Source organism: Perognathus longimembris, chromosome 13 (genome assembly GCF_023159225.1).
Source record: "Perognathus longimembris pacificus isolate PPM17 chromosome 13, ASM2315922v1, whole genome shotgun sequence".
Taxonomy (NCBI): domain Eukaryota; kingdom Metazoa; phylum Chordata; class Mammalia; order Rodentia; family Heteromyidae; genus Perognathus; species Perognathus longimembris.
This window is the reverse complement of record NC_063173.1, coordinates 49,216,216-49,240,093: the sequence shown is the minus strand read 5'-3', so window position 1 is coordinate 49,240,093 and position 23,878 is coordinate 49,216,216. Positions and strand designations below refer to the sequence as shown.

At 39.4% G+C, this 23,878-nt stretch overlaps 1 protein-coding gene across 2 annotated transcripts in view; it reads left to right on the top strand.

The window, feature by feature from the left end:
- The window catches only part of Nup160 (nucleoporin 160), a 50,609-nt gene that overhangs the window by 22,118 nt on the left and 4,613 nt on the right, over positions 1 to 23,878 (top strand). For both annotated transcript variants that reach the window (XM_048361563.1, XM_048361564.1), the window contains 22 exons: positions 1,436 to 1,519; positions 1,826 to 1,996; positions 3,374 to 3,473; positions 3,723 to 3,888; positions 4,388 to 4,515; positions 4,610 to 4,770; positions 5,863 to 5,996; positions 7,114 to 7,184; positions 8,292 to 8,451; positions 10,355 to 10,424; positions 10,703 to 10,801; positions 12,576 to 12,695; positions 16,321 to 16,416; positions 16,514 to 16,608; positions 16,701 to 16,797; positions 16,890 to 16,995; positions 17,686 to 17,846; positions 18,748 to 18,808; positions 19,777 to 19,887; positions 20,060 to 20,183; positions 21,133 to 21,234; positions 22,246 to 22,387. In XM_048361563.1, coding sequence (XP_048217520.1) covers positions 1,436 to 1,519; positions 1,826 to 1,996; positions 3,374 to 3,473; positions 3,723 to 3,888; positions 4,388 to 4,515; positions 4,610 to 4,770; positions 5,863 to 5,996; positions 7,114 to 7,184; positions 8,292 to 8,451; positions 10,355 to 10,424; positions 10,703 to 10,801; positions 12,576 to 12,695; positions 16,321 to 16,416; positions 16,514 to 16,608; positions 16,701 to 16,797; positions 16,890 to 16,995; positions 17,686 to 17,846; positions 18,748 to 18,808; positions 19,777 to 19,887; positions 20,060 to 20,183; positions 21,133 to 21,234; positions 22,246 to 22,387 — 2,559 coding nt within the window. The remainder of the gene's footprint in view (positions 1 to 1,435; positions 1,520 to 1,825; positions 1,997 to 3,373; positions 3,474 to 3,722; positions 3,889 to 4,387; positions 4,516 to 4,609; positions 4,771 to 5,862; positions 5,997 to 7,113; positions 7,185 to 8,291; positions 8,452 to 10,354; positions 10,425 to 10,702; positions 10,802 to 12,575; positions 12,696 to 16,320; positions 16,417 to 16,513; positions 16,609 to 16,700; positions 16,798 to 16,889; positions 16,996 to 17,685; positions 17,847 to 18,747; positions 18,809 to 19,776; positions 19,888 to 20,059; positions 20,184 to 21,132; positions 21,235 to 22,245; positions 22,388 to 23,878) is intronic.

Here is a 23,878-nt window from a genome sequence, read left to right as displayed (position 1 = left end):
TCTTCCTAGTGGAACATGTCTCTCTTTTGTAAAGCTACCATCTGATATATTAAAAACCTTGCTATCTGGGTGCCCCAGCTCATGCCAATGATCTCAGCTCCTTGGCAGGAAGCGATCAGGATGATCATAGGCACAGGCTATCCTCATCAAAAAATATGAGACGCGTGTCCCCAAAATGACTGAATTCAAAAAGGGCTAGGGTTGTGGCTCAAGTGGTAGAATGTCTTCCTAGCAAGCAAAAGGCTCTAAGTTACAGACACACACACACACACACACACACACACACACACCCATCAAAAACTTTGTTATCTTTGTTTTTGTTATCCTATTTATTGTTATTTTGTAATCCTATTTAGGATGCAGAGATAAGGCCAGCTAGGGCAAAACAAAATCTGGATGTGGTGGTACCTATTGTTATTTTTGTTTTGCCAGTCCTGGGGCTTGAATTTAGGGCCTGAGCACTGTCCCTGACTTCATTTTTGTTCAAGGCTAGCACTCTACCACTTGAGCCAGAGCGCCACTTCTGGCTTTTTCTATATATGTGGTGCTGAGGAATCCAACCCAGGGCTTCATGTATGTGAGACAAGCACTCTACCACTAGGCCATATCGCCAGCCTTCATTTTGTTTTATTGAAACAGGGTCTCACTGTGTAGTTCAAGCTAGCCTCAAATTCATACCTAAGCCTCCTAACTTCTGGGATTTTAAGCATATACCACCATGTCATAATTTCCCAGCTCTTGACTTATCTTCAAAGTACATTCTTGAATAACTAGACATGGCTATTTCCCTAAGGTGTTCTTTTTTTGCTTTGTTGCTGTCATTTTATCAGCATCTTTTCCTTGTTAACAATAATTTCAGGGTATGACAATATTCTCATGATGGCTCTTACATGATAGTAAATCATGTATAAGGCATTCTTTAGCAGAATCATTCCCAATAGAGTGACCACCCCAATCCCTATTCTGGCTTTCTATGAGCCAGTCTTAGATGAGTATGTTTGACAACTTCTACATCTTTCCATTCAGCTGCTCAATAGCAATTGCCCGCTTTTTTTTTTTTGGGCCAATCCTGGGGCTTGAACTCAAGGCCTGAGCACTGTCCCTGGCTTCTTTTTCCTCAAGGCTTAGCACTACTTCTGACTTTTTCTATATATGTGGTACTAAGTTGAATCCATGCATGCACTCTACCACTAAGGCACATTCCCAACCCAATTACCTGCTTTTTAAGTGGATTCCATTATAATTCTCCATGGGTTTCACAAGTATATTCCAGTAGAAACTATTTTAAAATTGTTACCATTTCTTTCAGAAATTCTTTACAGTTAAGAGGTAAAGGATAATAAGTTGTTATACATTGCTTCATTGCCTTCTGAGTTAGAGTTTTTCATTTAGTTGTGGGTAAAATATATATCTTAAATATCTCTTTTAATTTTAGATTTTCTGCCGAAGAACTGAGAGAAATCTGGATCTTTCCTGGAGTGAACTAAAGAAGGAAGTTACTTTAGCTGTTGAAAGTGAGGTGAGTTTTGGGTAGAGAAAGGATGATAGTTTCCCTTTTGATACAGGACAGGTTGATACTGAGGAGATGTTAGAACTATTCAGTTGACCTTGTTAGTAGAAAGTATAAATGTTTAAACCTTTCAATTAAGAGAATTTGATATATATATTTATTTAACTTTATACAGTTTATGGCATTTAATGCATAAGGAATAGTCATTTGGCTGTAGCTAATAAAATCATATTAGACAATTATATATATTTTTGGCGGAAAAAAATTCCAAATGGTAGTAGGTAGGAATCTAATTTCTTTTCTCTTCTTTGCCAGCTCCAAGGAAGTGTGACAGAATATGAGTTCTCCCAAGAGGAGTTTCGAAGTTTACAAAAGGAATTCTGGAGCAAATTCTATGCCTGTTGCATTCAGTATCAGGAAGCCTTCTCCCATCCTCTTGCCCTGCATTTGAACCCCCACACCAACATGATGTGCCTGCTGAAGAAAGTAAGGGAGCTGCAGCGTACCCCTCTTCCTGAGTAGACAGACCCTCATCAGTGGGTCCTCAGCATGTCAGTGTGGTGAATGCTGTAATTAGTGTTCAAGACTCTGTTTATGGTTGTTTAAGATTTTTATTCTGCTAACTTTTCTGTTGAAGTAATTTCAAACTTAATGTAAGAAAAAATTTTAAAAAAACAACACTAAGAATTGCATATACCCTTCTCCCAGACTATAGTCATTTAATAGCTTCCATTTACTATTTATTCATTTAATTTTCGGTGCTGGAGATTGGACCCAAGAACTAGTTCATGTGAATAAGCCCACACAATACCACTGAGTTATAATCCAGTCGTCATTTTCATTTGCTTTTCTTCATTCTGTAAAAAGAATTTTTATTTTTTCGAGACATTACTTGGGACTTGAACTCAGGGCCTGGACACTGGCCCTTAGCTCAAGGCTAGTCCTCTACCACTTGAGCCATACCTCCACTTCTGGCTTTTTGGTAATTAATTGGAGATAGGAGTCTCATGGATCTTCCTGCCCAAGTTAGCTTTGAAATGTGATTCTCTAAGTGGGTAAGATTATAGGCGTGAGCCACTGGCACCTAGCTAAAACTTTTTTCTTCTGAACCATTTGAGAAATGTGACATCATGCTACTTTATCCTTATATCTTTTCAGTGTCTATCAGAGAACAAAGAAATTATCTCATCATAGCATCAATTAAAAAGCAAGCAACTTAATATTGATGTAATAGTTACAGTTTATATCCATATTTTGCCAGTTGTGCCCATAATTTTTCTTACTGATCTAGTACCCAGTCCAAAAGCTTATATTCAATTGTAATCTCAAATAGTTATCACCCTTACTTTATTTTCCATGATGACATTTTGAAGACTGTACCTGTTTTACACTGTCTCTCAACTTGAGTTCATCTGGTTTTTCCTCAAGAATATATTCACAAGTCCTCTGTTTCTCTGTCTCTCCTTTTTATTTATTTATTTATTTATTTATTTTTAATTTTTAATTTTTATTATTTTGCCATTCCTGGGACTGGAGCTCTCAGCCTGGGTGCTGAGCTTCTTTTTGATCCAGACTAGTGCTCTACTAGTTGAGCCACAATACCACTTCAAGCTTTTTATGTGGTAAATTGGAAGTAAGAGTCTTACAGATTTCCCTGCCCAGGCTGGCTTCAAACCATGATCCTTATATCGCAGCCTCCTGAGTAGCTAGGAATACAAGAGTATGTTTATATATCCAACCCCTTTCAGCTTAAGTTGATGGATAAAATTACATGATTGTTGTCCCATGTAATATATTATGAACTATTACTTTATACATTTAAATTTTCATTGAAAATATATAACTGAAGGATTTGTATTCCAGGGGTACCTGTCTTTCCTGGTGCCCTCCTCCTTAGTGGATCATTTATATCTCCTACCTGATGAGAATCTTCTGACTGAGGATGAGACAAGCATTTCTGATGGTAATAATAATGTTACATGTATGGTTAGTCCCCTTCCTCCATGAGCAATATGCTTTATTTTAGATGAATACAAAGTTTTTTATTGCCATTGTGATCTGTCTTATCAGTTTACATTATTAAAAATATTTTAAGGAAAACTGAAGAGACCTAGCATCTCAGAGACCCCCATATCTAATCATTCATATTTATTTTAATATGATACTAATAGATCTTCATTGGCTTAAGACTCGAATGTTAATTTTCTCTTAGATGTGGATGTTGCTCGGGACGTCATGTGTCTTATAAAATGTCTCCGACTGATTAAAGAATCAGTAACTATGGATATGTCAGCTCTGATGGAAGCGAGTTGTTATAACCTACAATCTCCAGAAAAGTCTGCAGAACGGATTTTGGAAGATCTGATCACTATTGATGTGTAAGGAGAATTTAGGGTAAAGTACATTTCCTAATGGAAATTCAGCTGGTTTTTAATATATGTTAGAGTATGTATAAAGCAGTAGTTAAAGTAATTTTCCTTCATTTTGAGTATCTCAGCTCTTCTTGTGGTACTAGTGATTGAACCTAAAGCCTCCTGCATGCTGTTTACTGCTACGCTACATCCTTCCCACCTGATTCAGCTTTTAAATAGTACATTACTTCAGGTCTGAAAACAGATTCATAAAACCATACAGCTATTACTTTCTTAACTAAAATGTATATCCTGAAAAATATGGGTATGTTCATTTTGTCTTATTTCTAAAGAAGTAAGAAGGAATTTGTTCTGTGGAGTGAAAGTGTCTTGTATCTCAGAATGATTATCTCCATCTTTCATGATGGGGCTGGTTTTCCTATTCCCTAGAACATTGAACAGTTAGCTACAGAGAGCCTACTTCATCTATTACCAGTGGTGATCAGTTTTCTAATTGTGCTTATAGAGAAAATGTGATGGAAGATATCTGTAGTAAACTACAAGAGATTCGGAACCCAGTCCATGCCATTGGACTTCTTATACGAGAAATGGATTATGAAACGGAAGCAGAAATGGAAAAGGGATTCAACCCAGGTAAATGACAAAACAATAAATGTGTTTCTTGACAGAAAAGACAGTGATGTATTTAATTCTGACTTTGTTTTCCTTTTCCTTTTTCTTGTTACAGCCCAGCCTTTGAATGTTCGTATGAATCTTTCCCAGCTCTATGGTAGTAACACAGCAGGGCACATTGTCTGCAAAGGCGTGTATAAAATTGCCAGTACCCGCTTCCTGATCTGTCGAGACCTCCTGATCTTACAGCAGCTGTTAATGAGGATAGGAGATGCAGTAAGTACTTCTCTGAGGAAAAACTGGTAAAATCTGAAATCTGGTGTAGATCTACACAGGGACTCAGAGATATGTTACTCTGAAGAGCCACTGGTGCTGGACTAGAAGTTTTCTCTTTCTATAGGATAAAGCTTACCTGAGCATAAATTTGATGTTAGGAGTTTGTCTCTGGTCCTCCCAACTCCATTCTGTGTTTCCTTTTCTCTTGTTTTCCTCAGACCACCTGACTATCTTATTATTGAACTGTCCTTATCATTCCAAATCCTGAATGTTTTATGCTAAAACTTTTCTTTCTGCCCACACCCCATTTGTTCCTAGCTCATGCATCTCATTCAAGCCTGGCACAGAAGCAGTCTGATAAAACCAATTCATGCCAATGTGCAAAGAGCCAATAGTCCTCTAAGGTTTCTGTAGGTATTTATATATTTAGATCAGAATTTCATAAATACAATAGTAGAATTTCAGGCCTAAATAAGAAAAAGCTTTTAGAAAGATAATCCATGACCACCAAAGAGAAACAGAAACTGAGAGGTTGTCACTTGGGTTAGCCCTTAAACATGGTAGATGTGAATAAAGTTTCATTGTAGAACCAAAAAATATGGAAGCATAAGAATTAATCTGTAACCCAAATACCACTTTTTACATTTTAGTAGTTAATTGTGTTCTATGCAAATACCTTTTTTCCCCAATGTTGAGGATTGAACCCAAGACTTGGCACATGCTAGGCAAACACTGTACCATATAAGCTACGCCCAGTTCTTTTGTTTGTATTTTGTTTTTGAGATAAAGTCTCCCTACTACCTTTCCCCAGACTGACTTGAAACTTGAAATCTTCCTGCCTCTAGCTCCCAAGCAGCTGGCCCACAGATCAATAAAGTTTCTTTTTACATCACTTCCATTAATTAGAGGGTGGTTTTGTGTTGTTTGTTAATTTTGTGGCTCTTAATGTTGGGGGGTAGGTTTTGCCAGTTGCTACCCCAAAATGTAATATGTGTGGTACTTTGATAATTTTGTGCCCTTGGAAACTCTCTTTGAACCTCAAGTATCACCATTACGATTTGAATTGTTTGCCTTCTAACCTGTCATATATAGGCAATTCTAGGAGCTGGTCAGCTCTTTCAAGCTCAACAAGACCTGCTGCATCGAACAGCTCCCCTGCTCTTATCTTATCATCTCATTAAATGGGCTAGTCAGTCCCTAGCAACGGATGTTCCAGTTGATACACTGTGAGTTTCACTGTCCTAATATTTGTACATTAAAGATAACAACAACAATGAAATCTTCCTGTTTCCATCTCCTGGAGTTCATTTTGCTTAGCCTCATCTTATATAATTGTGTGTACGCAGCTGTTGAGCTAGTGTGGCCCTGCCACAGCTCTGCTTCTGATACATACTTTTATTGTGTAGCGGAGGCTTTGAACTCACGATCCTCCCACATCAGCCACCTGAATGCTAGAAAAATTACATTGTAAGCCATGAATTCTTTTAATCTTTTCTTCATTATTCTTTCCTGTTTTTGTTGTTGTTGTTTTGTCTTGTTTTTGACAGTACAGGCAATTGAACTCAGGGCCTCATGCATACTAGGCAGGCTCTCTTACGTACATCATATTTTGCCTTTTTTTTTAATGCCTTTTTTACATTTTTTTTGTTTTTTTGAGATACAGTCTTGCTTTATGCCCTGGGCACTGGCTCAGGCTGTGATCCTCCTACTTGTACTTCCTTCATGTCACTGGAGATGACTGGCCTGAGCTACTGTGCCCAGGTAGTGTGATTTCCCCATAACAAGATTACAGATCTGTACCACCTTGCCCCAGCCATTGATTGGTTGAGATGGAGTCTCACAGACTTTCTTCCTGAGTTGATTTTGAACTGTGATCCTCCATATTTGAGCCTCCTGAGTAGCTAGGTTTGCAGGCATAAGAGAACGTCACTAAGGGCTGGGGATATGGCCTAGTGGCAAGAGAGCTTGCCTCGTATACATGAGGCCCTGGGTTCGATTCCCCAGCACCACATATACAGAAAACGGCCAGAAGTGGCGCTGTGGCTCAAGTGGCAGAGTGCTAGCCTTGAACAAAAGGAAGCCAGGGACAGTGCTCAGGCCCTGAGTCCAAGGCCCAGGACTGGCAAAAAAAAAAAAAAAGAAACCGTCACTAAGTGATAGGATAGGCTACAAATCTAAATCCTGTTGTTTCCCAGTTTTTTCTTTGTGTTCTTTGGCGCTTTTAGGTATAGTTTGATAGCTAAATTGGTAGTGTTCTTAGCAAAAAAAAAAAAAAGATAACTTGTGGGCATAATGCTTATTTAACGTTGGAGAGTATTAAGCTCTTTTCTCCTTTTCTCACAGAGAGTCAAATCTCCAACATTTATCAGTACTGGAACTAACAGACTCCGGTGCTTTAATGGCAAATAAGTTAGGTAAGAAATCTTTTTTTGTTGTTTGTCCCCTTAATTTTATTTATTTATTTTTTGTTTATGTGGTACCAAGGAATCAAACCTTGCTAGCAAGCACTCTACTACAAAACCACATTCCTAGCCTCAGGAGTGAACTTTTGATTTGGGGGTTCGTTCTACATTTATTTAAGTATTTTTGCCACACTTCTTATGGAAATGGTGGCCTTGCTCTTGGCTTTCACTTGAGGTAGTCATGGGCCAACTGTGATTGACAGTGGGACTTTGAGGATATGCTACCACATCAAGCATAAATTAAGGATGTTTCCCACATATATGTCATGAATGAAAGCTTTTTGAAAGGAATTTAGGACCTCTGAGGATAAATGTCCTAAGAGTCTATCATTTAAGTTACCTTTATTGAAGTGTTTGTTTTGACTTGGTTTTTTCGTGCAAATAATGGAGCTTCACCTCAGAACCTGGGTCCTATCCCTGAGCTTTTTTTTTGCTCAAGGCTAGTGGTCTATCCCTGCGTCATAGCTCCACTTCTGGCTAATTGGAGTCTCATGTACTTTCCTGTCCAGGCTGGCTTTGAACCTTGATTCTCAGGTCTCTGCCTCCTAAGTAGCTACAATTACATACATGAGCCACTGGTGCTCAGCTCTCACTGAGTTTTTTGGTTTTTTTAACATAGCTATTTTTCCATCAACTTTTGATGCTCTAGTAGTGATGAACTCAACAAAGTGATTTACCAAGAACAGAGTTTTTGTAAAAGAACCTTCTTACAGTTGAAACCTATTTTATAGAGAACTTATTTTGTATTATGTCTAACTAGGATTTGGGGGACTAGCTGTTTTATTGTAGAGTCCCTAAAGAAGGCATTTAAGTAGGGTCAGATCTGTGAAAAGAATGACTTACAATGTTGGCATAGTAGTTTTTTCAGTGCATTTGTACTGTATTTCCCATTTTACTATTTTTATTGCTACTGATTATAGGCATGATGCATTGTGTTTTAAAGTGATCCGTGTTCTTTACTATTAGCATAAAATGAATTAAATAAAACAGACAATCTGAAATCTGAATTAAAAGTTAATATTACCATCACAAGCTTGTGATTGTAACTTTTCCATTAAGTTTCTAGCCCTCAGACAATTTTGGAGTTATTCTTCCAAGAAGTTGCAAGAAAACACATTATAGCTCATCTCTTCTTTCAACCAAAGGCACCTCTGAGCCAAACTGGATTGAATTGGCCTGAGATGATTTCTGCAATTACCAATTACTTACTGCAACTTTTGTATCCTTTTATTTAAAAGTTACTACAAGCATACTTCTGTCTTATTGTCTCTTGAGGCTTTTATTCTGCTAGTGTAGCAAAGTGTTTTTATTGTTTGTTGGGTTTTTTTTTTCTTCTTCAATGCTAAGGACCAAACCCAGAGAGATCATTTATGCTAGACACTTAACTAAACCCCTAACCAGGAAATGAAGATAAAGCATGTGAGTGCCTACCCCTTAACAATAGATGATAATACTGTGTGTACACATGTGTACCGGTACAGGGGCTTGAACTCAGTGCCTTTGAGGCTCTCGTTTAACATTTTCACTCACGCTGGTACTCTACCACTTGAGCAATTTCTCCACTTCTGGGTTTTTGGTGTTTAATTAAATGTAAGAATATAGCGGACTTTCCTGCCTTGGCTGGCTTCAAACTGCCATCTTCAGATCTCAGCCTCCTGAGCAGCTACAATTTTTGGATGTAAGATACTCACTCAACAAACCTTTACTGAGTGACTCTGTACACTGGGCATTGTGTTGGATGCTGTGTATCCACTGGCGGCAGCAATATTTATCTACAGTGTACCATTGGAAATAGAAATGACCATGAAATCTATGCCTTATGCAATCATTAATTGAGTTCTAAGTTTGAGTGACAAGGCTAGTGTTGTGCAATTATGCATTACTTAATAATAACTATATATCCTCAGGAATGTTATGAGGTGATTTCATTATTATACAAATGTAGCATGTAATTACACCAAGACCAAACTAAGCCATATAATCTTACGGGATGACTATCATTTATATTCATTTTGTTATTGGCTAAAGTAACTGTTAAATGGCTATATGGCCTTTTCACTGGATTTGTCTAGTGTTGAAGTTATATAGTGATGTGGAAAAAACATGTTCTTTTTTTTTTCTTAATGTCAAAGTGATGTACAGAGAGGTTACAGTTTCATACATTAGGCATTGGATACATTTCTTGTACTTTTTGTTAAAAAACATGTTCTTTTTTTTTTTTTTGTAGTGGAGAATGTTTTTTGTTGTTTATTTTTGTAACCCTAGTGATGGTAGAGCCCAGGGACTCGCGTGTGCTAGACAAGTTCCCTACTTGAGCCACATCCCTACCTACCCTTCACCTCTTTTTGTGTGCATCAATCCTGGAGCTTGACCTCAGGGCCAGGGTGCTATTTTACTTAAGGCTAGACCTCTACCATTTGAGCCATGCTGTATGTCTGGCTTTTTTTGGTGGTTAATTGGAGATAAGAGTCTCAAAGGGGCTGGGAATATGGCCCAGTGGTAAAGTGCTCGCCTGGTATATATGAAGCCCTGGGTTCAATTCCTCAGCACCACATATATAGAAAAGGCTGGAAGTGGTGCTGTGGCTCAAGTGGTAGAGTGCTAGCCTTGAGCAGAAAGAAGCCAGGGACAGTGCTCAGCCCCTGAGTCCAAGCCCCAGGACAAAAAAGAGTCTCATGGACTTTCCTTCCCGGGTTGGTTTTGAACCAAGATCCTCGGATTTCAACCTCCTGAGTAGATAGTATTATAGGTGTGAGCCACCTGTGCTCAGCCATTTATTTCTTTTTTGAAACTGTTTCATGGACTGTTCTGAAGTTTTGGGGTTTTTTGTTTTGTTTTGCCAGTCCTGGGGCTTGAACTCAGGGCCTGAGCACTGTCCCTGGCTTCTTTTTGCTCAAGGCTAGCACTCTGCCATTTGAGCCACAGTGCCACCTCTGGCCTTTTCTATATATGTGGTGCTGAGGAATCAAACTAAGGGCTTCATGTATACGAGGCGAGCACTTTACCGCTAGGACATATTCCCAGCCCCTCATGGACTGTTCTGAGTTTGTCCCTCAATAATACACACACACACACAAGCTACACAAAAAAATTTTAATGATTCTCCTTATCAAGTGACTTAGATGGCCTAGCAATCCTGGTTGTCTCTTCCTAGAGTGCTTGATGGGAAATTGCCAGTATGTACAGTTGCAGGTGAGTTATGTTGAACATTTCAAGTATAATCATTCTTTTATTTATTCTTTATTATTATTTTTTGAGTCAGCCCTGGGATTTGTACTCAGGGCCTAAGCACTGTTTCTTACTGTTTTAATCAAGGTGGGCACTCTGCCACTTGAGCCACAGCTTTACTTTTGGTTTTTTGGTGATTAATTGGAAATGAATTAACATTATGCAACATATTATTTTTGTTGTTATTGTTGTTGTTGTTTAAGCCTGTTTTCTAACCAGAACGTGCCTTTTATGCTTTTAAGGATTATATTCAACTGCTACACCCCTGGTGTCAAGTCAACGTTGGCTCCTGTCGATTTATGCTGGGCCGGTGTTACCTAGTTACAGGAGAAGGACAGAAGGTAATGTGCATTGGCTGGTGAATAAATGTTAGTGCATCAAGGACACTTCACATCCCTTAACTAAGTTGCAGGGAGTGGAGGCAGAATCTTGTGGAGGATAAAAAGCATTGTATGGCCAGGTGCTGGTGGCTCATGCGTGTAATCCTAGCTACTCAGGAGGCTGAGATCTGAGGATTGCAGTTCAAAACCAGCCCAGACAGGAAAGTCCTTAAGACTCATCTCCAGTTAACCACCAGAAACACAGAAATGAACCTGTGGCTTAAAGTGGTAGAGCACTAGCCTTGAGTGAAAAAGCTCAGGGACCAGTCCCAGGCCCCCTGAATACAAGAAAAAAAAATTATGATGGCCAGTAAAGGGTGTAATTTACATGTCAGGACAATCTGGTTTTTTTGTACTTAATGTTTAATTATAGCATAGGAAGATAAGATGTTAAAACCCTTCTGTGCCAAGCATGTGTGCCAAGCATGTGTTTGTGAGGATGCATTTTATAAACTGCATTTTTTAGTCATTGTTTTCCATTATATCTTTTTGGTTTATGCAGATTTCAGTTTTTCTTTTTCCTAATATTTTATTTTATACATTTTCAAATGTAAAGAAAAGCTCAAGAACTTTCACAGAGGACTGTCAGATGCCACTCCAAATTCGATGTAACATGCTTCTACAGTTCTTTTGTTATGTTCTTATTGAAGTTTACCCTTTTTTTCCAGCACTGAGAATTGAATACAGGGCCTTGTACATGCTCTGCAAGCACTATACCTTTGAACTGCATATTCACCATCTTTTAAAAAATTTTAGTTTGTGGTAGGGTCTTGCTAAGTTGCCCCAGGTGACCTTGTACTTGCAGCCAGCCTGCTTCTGCCTCCCAAGTAGTTAGAATTCCTGGCATAACATAAATCACTGTACTTGGAATGTTCATTTGGTGTTTTGTTTTGTTGTGGGTTTTTTTTGCCAGTCCTGGGGCTTGAACTCAGGGCCTGTGCACTGTTCCTGGCTTCTTTTTGTTCAAGGCTAACACTCTAACACTTGAGCCACATCACCACTTCTGGCTTCATATATGCGAGGCAAGCACTCTACCACTAGTCCATATTCCCAGCCATCGTTTGTTTTTTTTTTTTTTTTTTTTTTTTAGTTGGCCAGTCCTGGGGCTTGAACTCAGGGTCTGAGCACTGCCCTGGCCTCCTTTTGCTCAAGGCTAGCCCTCTGCCGCTTGAGCCATTTTCTGTATATGTGGTGCTGGGGAATTGAACCCAGGGCCTCATGTATACGAGGCAAGCACTCTTGCCACTAGGCCATATCCCCAGCCCCCATCGTTTGTTTTTTTTTTTTTTTTTTTTTTTTTTTTTGCCAGTCCTGGGCCTTGGACTCAGGGCCTGAGCACTGTCCCTGGCTTCTTCCCGCTCAAGGCTAGCACTCTGCCACTTGAGCCACAGCGCCGCTTCTGGCCGTTTTCTGTATATGTGGTGCTGGGGAATCGAACCTAGGGCCTCGTGTATCTGAGGCAGGCACTCTTGCCACTAGGCCATATCCCCAGCCCCCATCGTTTGTTTTTTTAATCACATTTAAATAAAACCCGAAAAAAAGTAAAAATCCTAAATAATACATCAGAGTTTAGATGTAACAAAAATTGTGTGTTTGTGTGAATGTGCAAATGTGATTATAGTAGACTGTCTTAAATAATTTTGTTTTCATTTTGGTTTTCCTTAGCACCTGGACCTCGCACCATGGAATTGAAATAGTCTGTTGTAAATCACCTGGTATTTTTTAACTTCTGCAGGCTCTGGAATGTTTCTGCCAGGCAGCATCTGAAGTAGGCAAAGAGGAATTCTTAGATCGCTTGATCCGTTCAGAGGATGGGGAGATTGTGTCTTCCCCCAGACTACAGTATTATGATAAGGTAAAATGTTGTGGTTTGGCCCTTCTTAAATCACCCTGTGCATCTGAAACAATGCTTTTGTTTTTGTTTTTGCCAGTCCCTGGGCTTGAACTCTGTGCCTGAGTGCTATTCTTGAGCCTCTTTGTGCTCAAGGCTAGTGCTCTACCGCTTGAGCCACAGTGCCACTTCCAGCTTTTTCTGGGTAGTTTATTGGAGATAAGAGTCTCACAGACTTTTCTGCCTAGGCTGCCTTTGAACCGTGATCCTCAGATCTCAGCCTCCTGAGTAGCTAGGATTACAGGTATGAACCACTGGCACCTGGCTTTGTTTTTTTTTTAGTATTTTTGAAAAAACTACTACAATTTAATAAGTTCTTCCCAAGTAAAAACTGTTAGGGGATTCAAGGGAGGAGATTCCACGTCCCTTCAAGAGTCCACCACTCAGAGACAGTCTCAAGCAAAAAGATGGTTTTATTGGGGAAGCAAAAACCAAACTGACTGGTCAGGGAAGCAGCACAGACTCGGGAGCTGAAACTGCGACCCCCAACCATCCTCGAGCTGGGGTTTATCAAGGTAAAAGCGTACAAATGTAGGGGGTTGACACAGGGGGTAAGCAAGCAACAAACAAGTTAAGCCATTTACAGAAGCAGAATTTGGGGGTCAGGTTGACTTAATATTTAACTTCATTTTAACGATTGTTACCATGTTTTCTTAATCAAGATAGTCAGCTCTACTCCTCCCAACATTTCCTACCATGTTTTAGTCAAGATGGAGTCAGTTCTACTTCCCACAACAAAAACCTAAACTAAATTTCTCTGGAGACATCAAAGAGTCCCAGCTCTCACCTGCAAAAGATACCAATTAGAATGCTTTAATTAGGTTGATTCTGGCCTCTCACTTGGCCTTTTACCTGTGGTCATTGTCAATCTCTATTCTGTTTTGTTAAGACAGAGCCATCTTATGTAGCCACAGCTAGCTTCAAACTCAACTATGTAGCCCAGGCTAGCATCCATTGTTTTCCCTTGGCAACAGTTGTATTGTTTCATTTTAATGACCCTCACGTTTAAAATCTGGCTTTTAGGACTAGGAATGTGGCATAGTGGTAAAATGCTTGCTTAGCATGCATAATGCCCTAGGTTCAATTCCTCAGCATCATATAAACAGAAAGGGCTAGAAAGTGGTGCTGTGTGGCTCCAGTTGTGGTAGACTTCTAACCTTGAACAAAAAGGTCAGGGACAGTGTTCAGGCCCTGAATTCAAGCCTCAGGACTAGCACAAAAAAAAGGCTTTTAAAAATTTACTCCAAATGCCAGGAGTGGTGGTGGTGGTGTGTGCCTGTAGTTCCAGCACTGAGGCTGGAGGATCACTTGAGACTACGCTTTTGGCATCAGCCTGGGCAATATAGTCATACCCCATCTCAGTTTTTGATTGTTGTTGTTTGTATGCCAGTACTGAAGATTGAATTTGGAGCCTAGGCACTGTCCCTTAGTTTTTTCCTTCAAAGTTGGCTCTGTACCACTTGAACCACTGTTCCATTTCATGAACTTTCCTGCCTGGGCTAGCTTGAAGCCATGATCCTTAGATCTTAGCCTCCTGAGTAGCTGCAGTTACAGGTGTGAGCCACCAGTGCCTGTCAGCAGTCTATTTGACTGCAGCTCCTCACGTGAGTCCACACTCTTACCTACTATTTCAGTCTAGCATTTTGCTGGTTTATTGAAAATGAATTTTACAATCTTTGCTATCCAGGCTGACTTTGAACCTCAGATCTCAGCCTCTTGTGTGGTTAGGATTATAGGCATGTGCCACTGACATCTAGCAAGTATTTCTTTTTTTTTTTTGGGCCAGTCCTAGGCCGTGAACTCAGGGCCTGAGCACTGACTGTCCCTGGCTTCTTTTTTGCTCAAGGCTAGCACTCTGCCACTTGAGCCACAGCGCCACTTCTGGCCATTTTCTGTATAAGTGGTGCTGAGGAATCGAACCCAGGGCCTCATGTATACGAGGCAAGCACTCTTGCCACTAGGCCATATTCCCAGCCCCCTAGCAAGTATTTCTTAATGAAAGAAGTAATATACTTTTATTATAGGCTGAGCATTCCTAATGTAGAAATCTGAAATGCTCCAAAATTTGAAACATTTTGAGTACCATGATTCTATACCTGAGCTCATGTGAGGAGCTCTAATCAAGAAACACACTAAAAACCATTATAAAATTATCTTCAGATTACATATGAAACGTAAATGGATTTTGTGTTTGAATATAAGTCACTTCCCAGTGATGCTTCATTATCAACAGAATAGGCCAGGAATGTCTAGGCTGGAGCCCAGATGTAAAGATTTACGTCCCAAGACTTGAGTTCCCAGTCACTACTGTAACTTTGTTACTCTATATGTACCTCATGGTCTGTAAAGAAGTCTTATTTAAATTGCTGTGAGGGTAAATATAGTTAATACCTCCAGAATACAAAGGTAGTCACAGAACACAGTAGACTGTTAATAATCAAAGAGGTCTTTTTATGTATGCTCCAAGCTTATTGAATGCATTTTTAAGCGAGGACATGGACACATCTTATCTTTGGGGACTATTTCATTACTTTGTGACCCTGTCAAAGGGAAAGGACAAAGTTGGGCATCCCAGCACATGCTTATGTTCCCAGTACTGCAGATGCTGAGGGAGGAGCAAGACACTCTCAAGACTGCCTTTAACAACATTAAAAAAAAAAAAAAAGCCCTATTCTCCTTTAAACTTCACCTGCTCAGTTCCAACTTACTACCAGCAAAAAAAAATTTATCTGTAACTAGATAGCCATTAATTCCAATAGTTCAGCAAGCTTGAGAAGTCTTCTGTGCTAACCAAATAAACCTGCCATGTTGTCAGTGTTCTACATCCACCCTGCTCCCATGGTTCTCAGGGTCTCACACAGAGTAGGCTAGTACTCTACCACTGGCCTACATCCCAATGTCTTTCCCAGAACTTTTAATTTTATCTTTTTTTTTTGGTCATACTGGGATGTGAACTTGGGGCCTCACACTTCTTACCGTGTCTTACCACTTGAACCACTTGGGGCCTCACACTTCTTACAGGTGTCTTACCACTTGAACCACTGGCCCTTTTTTGCTCCCCCCCCCCTCATGAAGTCTCAGACTACAATCCTACCTGTGGCTTCTTGAGTAGTTGAAATTACAGGAATGAACCACTCACCACATACATATTTGTTGAGATATGCCCTTTTTTCTTTTTTTCAGTTATGGGGCTTGAACTCAGGGCTAGGGTGCTATCCTTGAGCTATTTTACTCAAGGCTAGGGCTCTACCATTTTGAGCCATGGCTCCACTTCTGGTTTTCCAGTGATTAATTGGAGATATGAGTCCCATGGACTTTACTGCTCAGGCTGGCTTTGAACCACAGTCCTCAGATCTCAGCCTCCCACCAGTGCCTGACTGCTCTTTTTATTCCTTGTTTTGGGTCTCTGCTGGCCAGTTTATGCTTTCTTGGTAGCTAGGAGAATTCACAGGCATGAGCTTATATACGTAACCTCAGCCCTCGATGTCATCTTGATTTTATCTGATTATCTTTCTAATCAACCTAGAACCAGAAGTAAATTGGTAATGATATTGCCATGTTGATTTTAGTGGAAATTATTTCCCTTCAGGTTTTACGTCTACTCGATGTTGTTGGCTTGCCTGAATTGGTTATACAGTTGGCTACGTCAGCAATAACTGAAGCAGGTGATGACTGGAAAAGCCAGGTAAGAATAGCTATAATCTGGTTGTTTTCCCTAGGTCCGTTGTGGATGTGCTATTTTAATATCTCTTGTTCCTTTTTGATATTTCATCCAAATTTAGGCTACTTTAAGGACATGTATTTTCAAACATCATTTGGATTTGGGTCACAATAGCAAAGCATACGAGGCCTTAACCCAGATTCCTGATTCCAGCAGGTAATCTTACAGTGTTTCTAGAGACGGCAATTTACCAGCCCCGTTTAATTCACTAAGACAATTCGTCCTCATCTCCCTCTCTTCCCTTCCAGGCAGTTAGACTGTTTACGGCAGCTGGTGGTAATTCTTTGTGAACGTTCACAGCTACAGGATCTTGTAGAGTTTCCCTATGTGAATCTGCATAATGAGGTAATTTTATTTGTCCATTGTTATCTAGAAATAACTGGTGGTTGCCATGATTGCTGCTGACTTCAGTCTCTGATTGCTGTCTCCTCCATTAGGTTGTGGGGATAATTGAGTCACGTGCTAGAGCTGTGGATCTTATGACGCACAATTACTACGAACTTCTCTATGCCTTCCATATCTATCGCCATAATTACCGAAAAGGTGAGCAGTTGACCAGCACTTTCTGTTAAAGAAAAACTTATTAGTTTAATCATATTTCTCAATACAATTTGTGTGGGGGATTTGTGTAAATTTTAAGTACAGGATTAGCTTCACCCCTCTAATGATTACATGTTAGCCTAGAAGATACATGCTTGCTCTTCTGCATTTTCAGGTGATGTCTAAGGAGATGCATTCTGAATGTATTTTCATTCTGTAAGGAAGGAAAGTTCAGATTTTTCATTAAAGACAACTTTCACCTATCACTGGTTCAGAGTTGCTATACCAAGTACTAATTTTGCTATGTCATTTCCTATCTCTCTTACTCCTGCCTTCCTTATTATAACTAATTTTCACCCTATTTATTTACTACCTATTCTTGCCAATTCTGTTCAGAGGAAGTTACATTTACCATGACTTAGCACATAAAATACTCCCGATGTCTCTTGTAAGGATATTCTTTTCTGTATCTTGGATTCAATTATCAAGTTAATTTAGTATTCAATATTTAAATGATATGTTTTTTCTTTATGCTACTGTCATAATACTGGTTCTAGTTTTCTCCACATGACTGTCGGTGGGAGGAGGGTTAAGGGAAACTATTTTAAATAGTAATATTTGGTTGGTATAATAAATTCCATGTGTATATCTAAAGAAACACATTTTTGTCTTGATTAATGTTTTTCCTCCTAGCTGGCACAGTGATGTATGAATATGGAATGCGTCTTGGCAGAGAGGTTCGAACTCTTCGAGGACTAGAGAAGCAAGGCAACTGCTACTTGGCTGCTATTAATTGCTTACGGCTCATTCGCCCAGAATATGCATGGATTGTACAGCCAGCATCGGGAGCAGTGGTATGCAAGCTTACTTACCATTTTAAAATTTAGAGCCATTTCATTCCTTTGATTTTTCTCCTTTCAAAACTTACCTCATTTTAGAGCACCCATCTTTATTTCTTTTAATTTATATTTTCTGCTTAGGTTTTGTTAGTTTGTTTTGTTTTGTTAGGTGCTGAGCACCTAACTGTGGGTGTTGCACTTGTTAGGCAAGCCATCTTTCACTGAGCTAAATCGCCATCCCCTCTACTGAGATGCTTCTAAACTTCTCTCTTTGCACCAATTAGTCTGTATTAGATTACTATCCCTTTAATTCCCGAATTAATCATTTTTGCAGGAAGAATTATTGCAGAGTGGTTTTGGAGTTAGGTAAATTCCTTAAACTTGCTGTTCAGTTATCCTCTTGTATAAAACAGAGATGATAGTATCTGCTTTATGAAGGATTGTTTTTGTGTGTGAGAGGTAATTTGAATACATTGTTTAGCACAGTGACAGTGTTTAATAAATGGTAGCTGCTTTTATTCTCACTTATCTGTTAATTCAGTCTATAGTTATTGTTGGAAGGATACAAACTTTGTTTCGTTTTCTTTCTGTCCTACTGATGGCTCATATTCGCCCGGCTCCTTGTGTTAAATAGTTTGTATATTTACTAAGCTGTTGCTTAGAGTTACTATCAGTAGGGAATATAACTCTGAAACCAAGGAAAAGGTCATGCGATTTATATGTACATCAAATCCATGTCCATGGAATGGCTAACGTGTTATAAACAAGTGAGCTACTGGCACACAACTTCATCTCTTTCTCTGATAGTTACAGTGCCTCTGTAAGATGCTGTAACCATTGGAATAACTTCTAGAACAATTTAAGCATAAAGGATCTAAATCACAGTTAACAGTTAAGTCACTTATTCTGTTTTCAGTATGATCGTCCTGGAACATCCCCTAAGAGGAATCACGATGGAGAATCCACAGCTGCCCCAAGTGAGTTGGTGGCACTGTAGTTTTGCTAGATAGTAGTGACATTCTATTACAGTAGAAATGTAGATGAAGTTATGTTATATTAGATATAAAAGACAGTTACATTGCAACATTATTGAATTTTGTTATATAATGAAAATATTATACATAGTGGTTACATAGTACAATTTCTTCTTTTTAGTTTTTTCTTTTTCAACATTCTAGTATGCTAAAGGTTTCTTGGTAGCCCTTTGAAATGCTGTATGGTGGGATGAGAATTGAAAAAAAATTTTAAAAGGATTGTTTTGCATGTTTTATTGGGGGCGGGGGGTGTCCTAGGGCTTGCAATCAGGGCTTGGGTGCTATCCCTGAACTTTTCTACTCAACATTAATGTACTACCATTTGAACTACAGTTCCACTTGCAGCTTTCTGCTGGTTATTTGGAGATAGGAGTTTCAGGGTCTTTCCTGCCCAGACTGGCTTCAAACCATGATCCTCATATCTCACCTTCTGAGTAGCTCTGATTATAGGTGTGAGCCATTGGCTTTTTCTTGTTATATTTAAATCAGCTTTGTAGCAGACATTTTTCATCAGATTCCTTTGATAGTTGAGAGGCATGATACCTTTCATGAAGAGCTAGGCTCCCAATTTTAATTCTGTGTCTCACCATGGTTGTGTCCTTTCTTGCTGATCAAAGTGACAGTCATTCCACAGTTCTAAGGTTAAATCAAGTGGCACATGAAGTACTTGCATAAGTACCTCCTCAACCACAAATATTAATTGGAGAGCTTTGTCTACTCAGCTATATTTATGAAGCAGAGAGGTTGATGCATTCTTTTAAGTTTATTTTTGTTGAGTCCCTGTTGTCTCCCTTCATGAGTTTGAAAATTAAGTTGAATGTTACTTAATGTTTAGTGGAAATTGACAGGTTGAGCTAATAGACACTTCCTTTGTATTTTGAAAAATAAAATGACTTTTCTTTGGCATCTAGCCAATCGGCAAATTGAAATCCTGGAGCTGGAAGATCTGGAGAAAGAATGTTCCTTGGCTCGAATTCGCCTCACTTTGGCACAGCATGATCCATCAGCAGTTGCAATTGCAGGTAGGAATTTAACTGGTAAAGTCTCTTAACCTCTTAACCAGTAGCACAGTGTCAGGTCAGACAGTAGACATGGTGAACATAAAGCATGAGATTGTTACTCTGTGATACTCCATCAACAAAGCAAATGCTGGTTCATATACCCTTGGTGAACTAACTAGCCATGTTTCCACAGGAAGTTCATCAGCTGAAGAGATGGTTACTCTCTTGGTTCAGGCTGGCCTCTTCGACACTGCCATATCACTCTGTCAGACTTTCAAGCTTCCTTTAACTCCAGTCTTTGAGGGGCTTGCTTTCAAGTATGTAAAAAGTTACCTTTCAATATTCTTAACTTTTTGATGCAAGATACACTATTGTTTAGTGTGCTGCACTTCTGACAAGCCACTAGTCTGTAAGCCATTTGATTTAAAGGAGTGTTTTGTTTGATCATGCAACCACTTTTTGAAAAAATGAAGTGGCGGCTGGGAATATGGCCTAGTGGTCGAGTGCTTGCCTCATATACATGAAGCCCTGGGTTCGATTCCTCAGCACCACATATATGGAAAAAGCCAGAAGTGGCACTGTGGCTCACGTGGTAAAGTGCTAGCCTTGAGCAAAAAGAAGCCAGAGACAGTGCTTAGGCCTTGAGTTCAAGCTCCATGACTGGCACAAAAAAAAAAAAAAAGAAGTGGATTATAGTTTTACTTTATAGTTATATAAAGTTATATTCTTGACTAATAGGTTTTCTTGAGAAATCCTAAGAGTAAAAACTATGACTGCTTGGTGCTGGTGGCTCATGCCTATAATCCTAGCTACTCAGGAGGCTGAGATTTGAGAATCATGGTTTGATGCCAGCCCGTGTGGGAAAGTCAAACTATTCAGAAAAAACTGGAAGTAGTGTGTAGCTCAAAGCACTAGCCTTGCGCAAAAGAAGCTCACTAACAGAGCCCAGGCCCGGAGTTCAAGCCCCAGGACCAGCAAAAAACAAAACAAAATAGAAACAAAGTATGACAGGGCTAGAGGTATAGCTCATAACAGTGCAGTCACCTAACATGTACAAAGCCCTGAGTTCTTTTAAATCTTTAAAATTTTTTGCCCTTCATCTTCTCCTGGAAGTAAATTGTCTCTTGGTACTTTGTTAGTCATCTAGTTGTGTGGCTTTCAGAAGGAAGATCCAATAGTCGAGAAGTGTTTTTATCTTTCTAGTTTTAGGAGGAAAAAAGTACATTCAGTAGTTAGTTGAGTGGTGTGGAACCATTTTCATTGCAGATGCATCAAATTGCAGTTGGGAGGAGAGTCTGCTCAAGCAGAAGCCTGGGCCTGGCTCGCAGCCAATCAGCTCTCCTCTGTCATCACTACTAAGGAATCTAGGTATGCCTCTAGAGTTCTTCCAGGACTGGCTGGGTTTACCTGTCTCTCAAAGCTCTGTCTCTCGCTCTGTCTCTGTCTCTGTCTCTCTCCCTCTCCTTACCTCCCTCCTTCTGTCCTGTCCTGAACTCAGGGCCTTGGATGCTATCCCTGAGCTTCTTTTGCTCAAGGCTAGCACTCTACTACTTGAACCACAGCTCCACTTCTGTCATTTTTGGTAGTTTCATGGAGATAAGAGTCTATAGGCTTTCCTGCCCCAGCTGGCTTTGAATCATGATCCTTAGATCTCAGCCTCCTGAGTACCCAGAATTACAAGCATGAGCCATTAACACTTGGCTGGACCTTTCTTTAATTAAATATTTTTACACTACTCAGTGTGCTTCTTTCTTCCTTTCTTTTATTTATTTATTGGCTAAGTTGCATTGATTTTGTTCCTTTGTTTTGTATTGTTTTGTTTTGAGACAGGGTTTTACTATAGAGCCCACGCTGGCATCAAGCTTTCCATCCTTCTACTCCAGCCTTGTAAATGGTAGGATTGATTACAGGTATGGGCCACCATGCCTGGTCTTGGCTGTTTTTAGAAGTTGGAGAGTTTATAATTAGGCTGACTTCATGACATTTTATTATTCAAACCAGGATGTCTTTGCCTATGAAATACCTCCTCTACATCCCCTTCCTCAAACATTTAGTGTATTAAGTCATCAAGACAAGGTACTCTTGTGTGTAATTCTGGCTATTCAAGAGGCCGAGAGCTAGCATGTTGAGATTCAAAGCCAGCTGGGACAGAAAAGTCTTCCTGACACAATCTCCAATTAACTAGCAGATGGCCACGCTGGTGTGATGGCACATGCTTATTAATAGATACTTAGGGCTGGGGTTGGAGAATCATGGGAACTCAGAAGACCAGTCTGGACAAAAAAGAACCTAAAGCTTTTCAGTAACCAGGATACAGATTTTAAAAAATAAATTAAAAATAAGACGAATCTGAAACTTATTTGTTTTACTTTTTTTAAGTGCTACAGATGAAGCTTGGCGATTATTGTCAACTTACCTAGAAAGGTACAAAGTCCAGAATAACCTTTATCACCACTGTGTAATCAACAAGCTTTTGTCCCATGGAGTGCCTCTGCCTAATTGGCTTATAAACAGTTACAAGGTATGTAGTGTTTTAACTTACAGATTAAGAACCCACTTTAAGTTATTCTGATAACTTCATGAAATGATTAAAAAGAAAAAGATGGAATGATATTTTATGGGACCATATATACTTTGGGCAGCTTCTCAATTATAGCCAAAACAACTAAAAACAATTTAACTTAAGTTCCAAACATAGTACGGGGTGTTTAAAGCCCCACAGGTTAGTAATTAGATTAATTCCTATTTGTATGTTCAATAAACAGTGAACTTGTATTTAAACTAGTAAATATATGCATGATACAGTGTGTACTATTTATTGCTCAAAAATTCACAGTTGGGGTTAGATTTCATATATATCTCAAACACAACAGTATTTGAATCAGTACTGTCAAACATTATGGACTGTGGGCCAGGCACTGGTGCTTCACACTTGTAATTTTAGCTACTCAGGAGGCTGAGATCTGAAGACCAAAATTCAAAGCCAGCACCAACGGCAGAAATGGATCTGTGGCTCAAGTGGTAAAGTGCTAACCTTGAGCAAAAAAAGCTAAGGCACAGTGCCCAAGTTAACTTTATAAAGAAGGAGGTTCATTTAACTCATGGTTTTGGAAACTGAAAGTCCAAGTACATATGGTCCCCTAGAGAGATTTGGCCCCTAATGTAGGTCCTCTTGGGTGAGCTACATCATGGTCAGGAGAATCACATTTCCAGATAAGAAGTTCAGGGGTTGGGCTTAATCCCTCTAGGGGGCAGTGTCCTCCATGACCTTATGACCTTCTGCTAACTCCTACAAGGCCCAACCTCTTGAAAATCCCCCACACTCCCATATCACCACACTGGGGTCTAAGTCTCCAGCACCTGAACTCTTGGGGAAACCACATCTAGACTGTAGCAGATCATCTGCATCAAAATTATTTGGGTGGTGATCATCTTGAAAATTTGGATTCCTGGTTCTCATTTCAAACTTAGAAAATGACTGGAGTGAGGAACCAAGAATCTCTTTTTTAACAAGCTCCTTTTTGGATTCTGATGCCCACTTAAGTTTGAGAACTGTATCTGAACCAACTTGCATGGGATAAGGTCAGAGAAACTAAAGGTTAAAAGTAGAAATGTTGATCTGTGTTTTGTTTCAGTTAGAAAGTGTTGAAAACAGTTAACATGATAAAGGTGGATTGTAATCAAGAGAGAACATAGATTGCATACTTACTGTAATTAACAGAGTGCCTCCAAACTGAGACTATATTCGCCATTCTCTCGCCCTGAGTTAAATAAAAGTTCTAAGTGTAAAACTGGTGTTTCCTGCGACTTCCTTTTAATTTATTATCTCTATATTTCTTAAAATTAATGTGAATATATTGTCACTTTAGTACTCAGCATTTCTGGGAAGATTTGTTGATTTTCCTAAGTGGAAACTGTAATAAAATTGACAAATTAAAACAATTCTTAAATGACAAAACAGAGAAAGAAGGCCATTTAATAGTCTCACAATGTACCTGGAGATAATTGGACT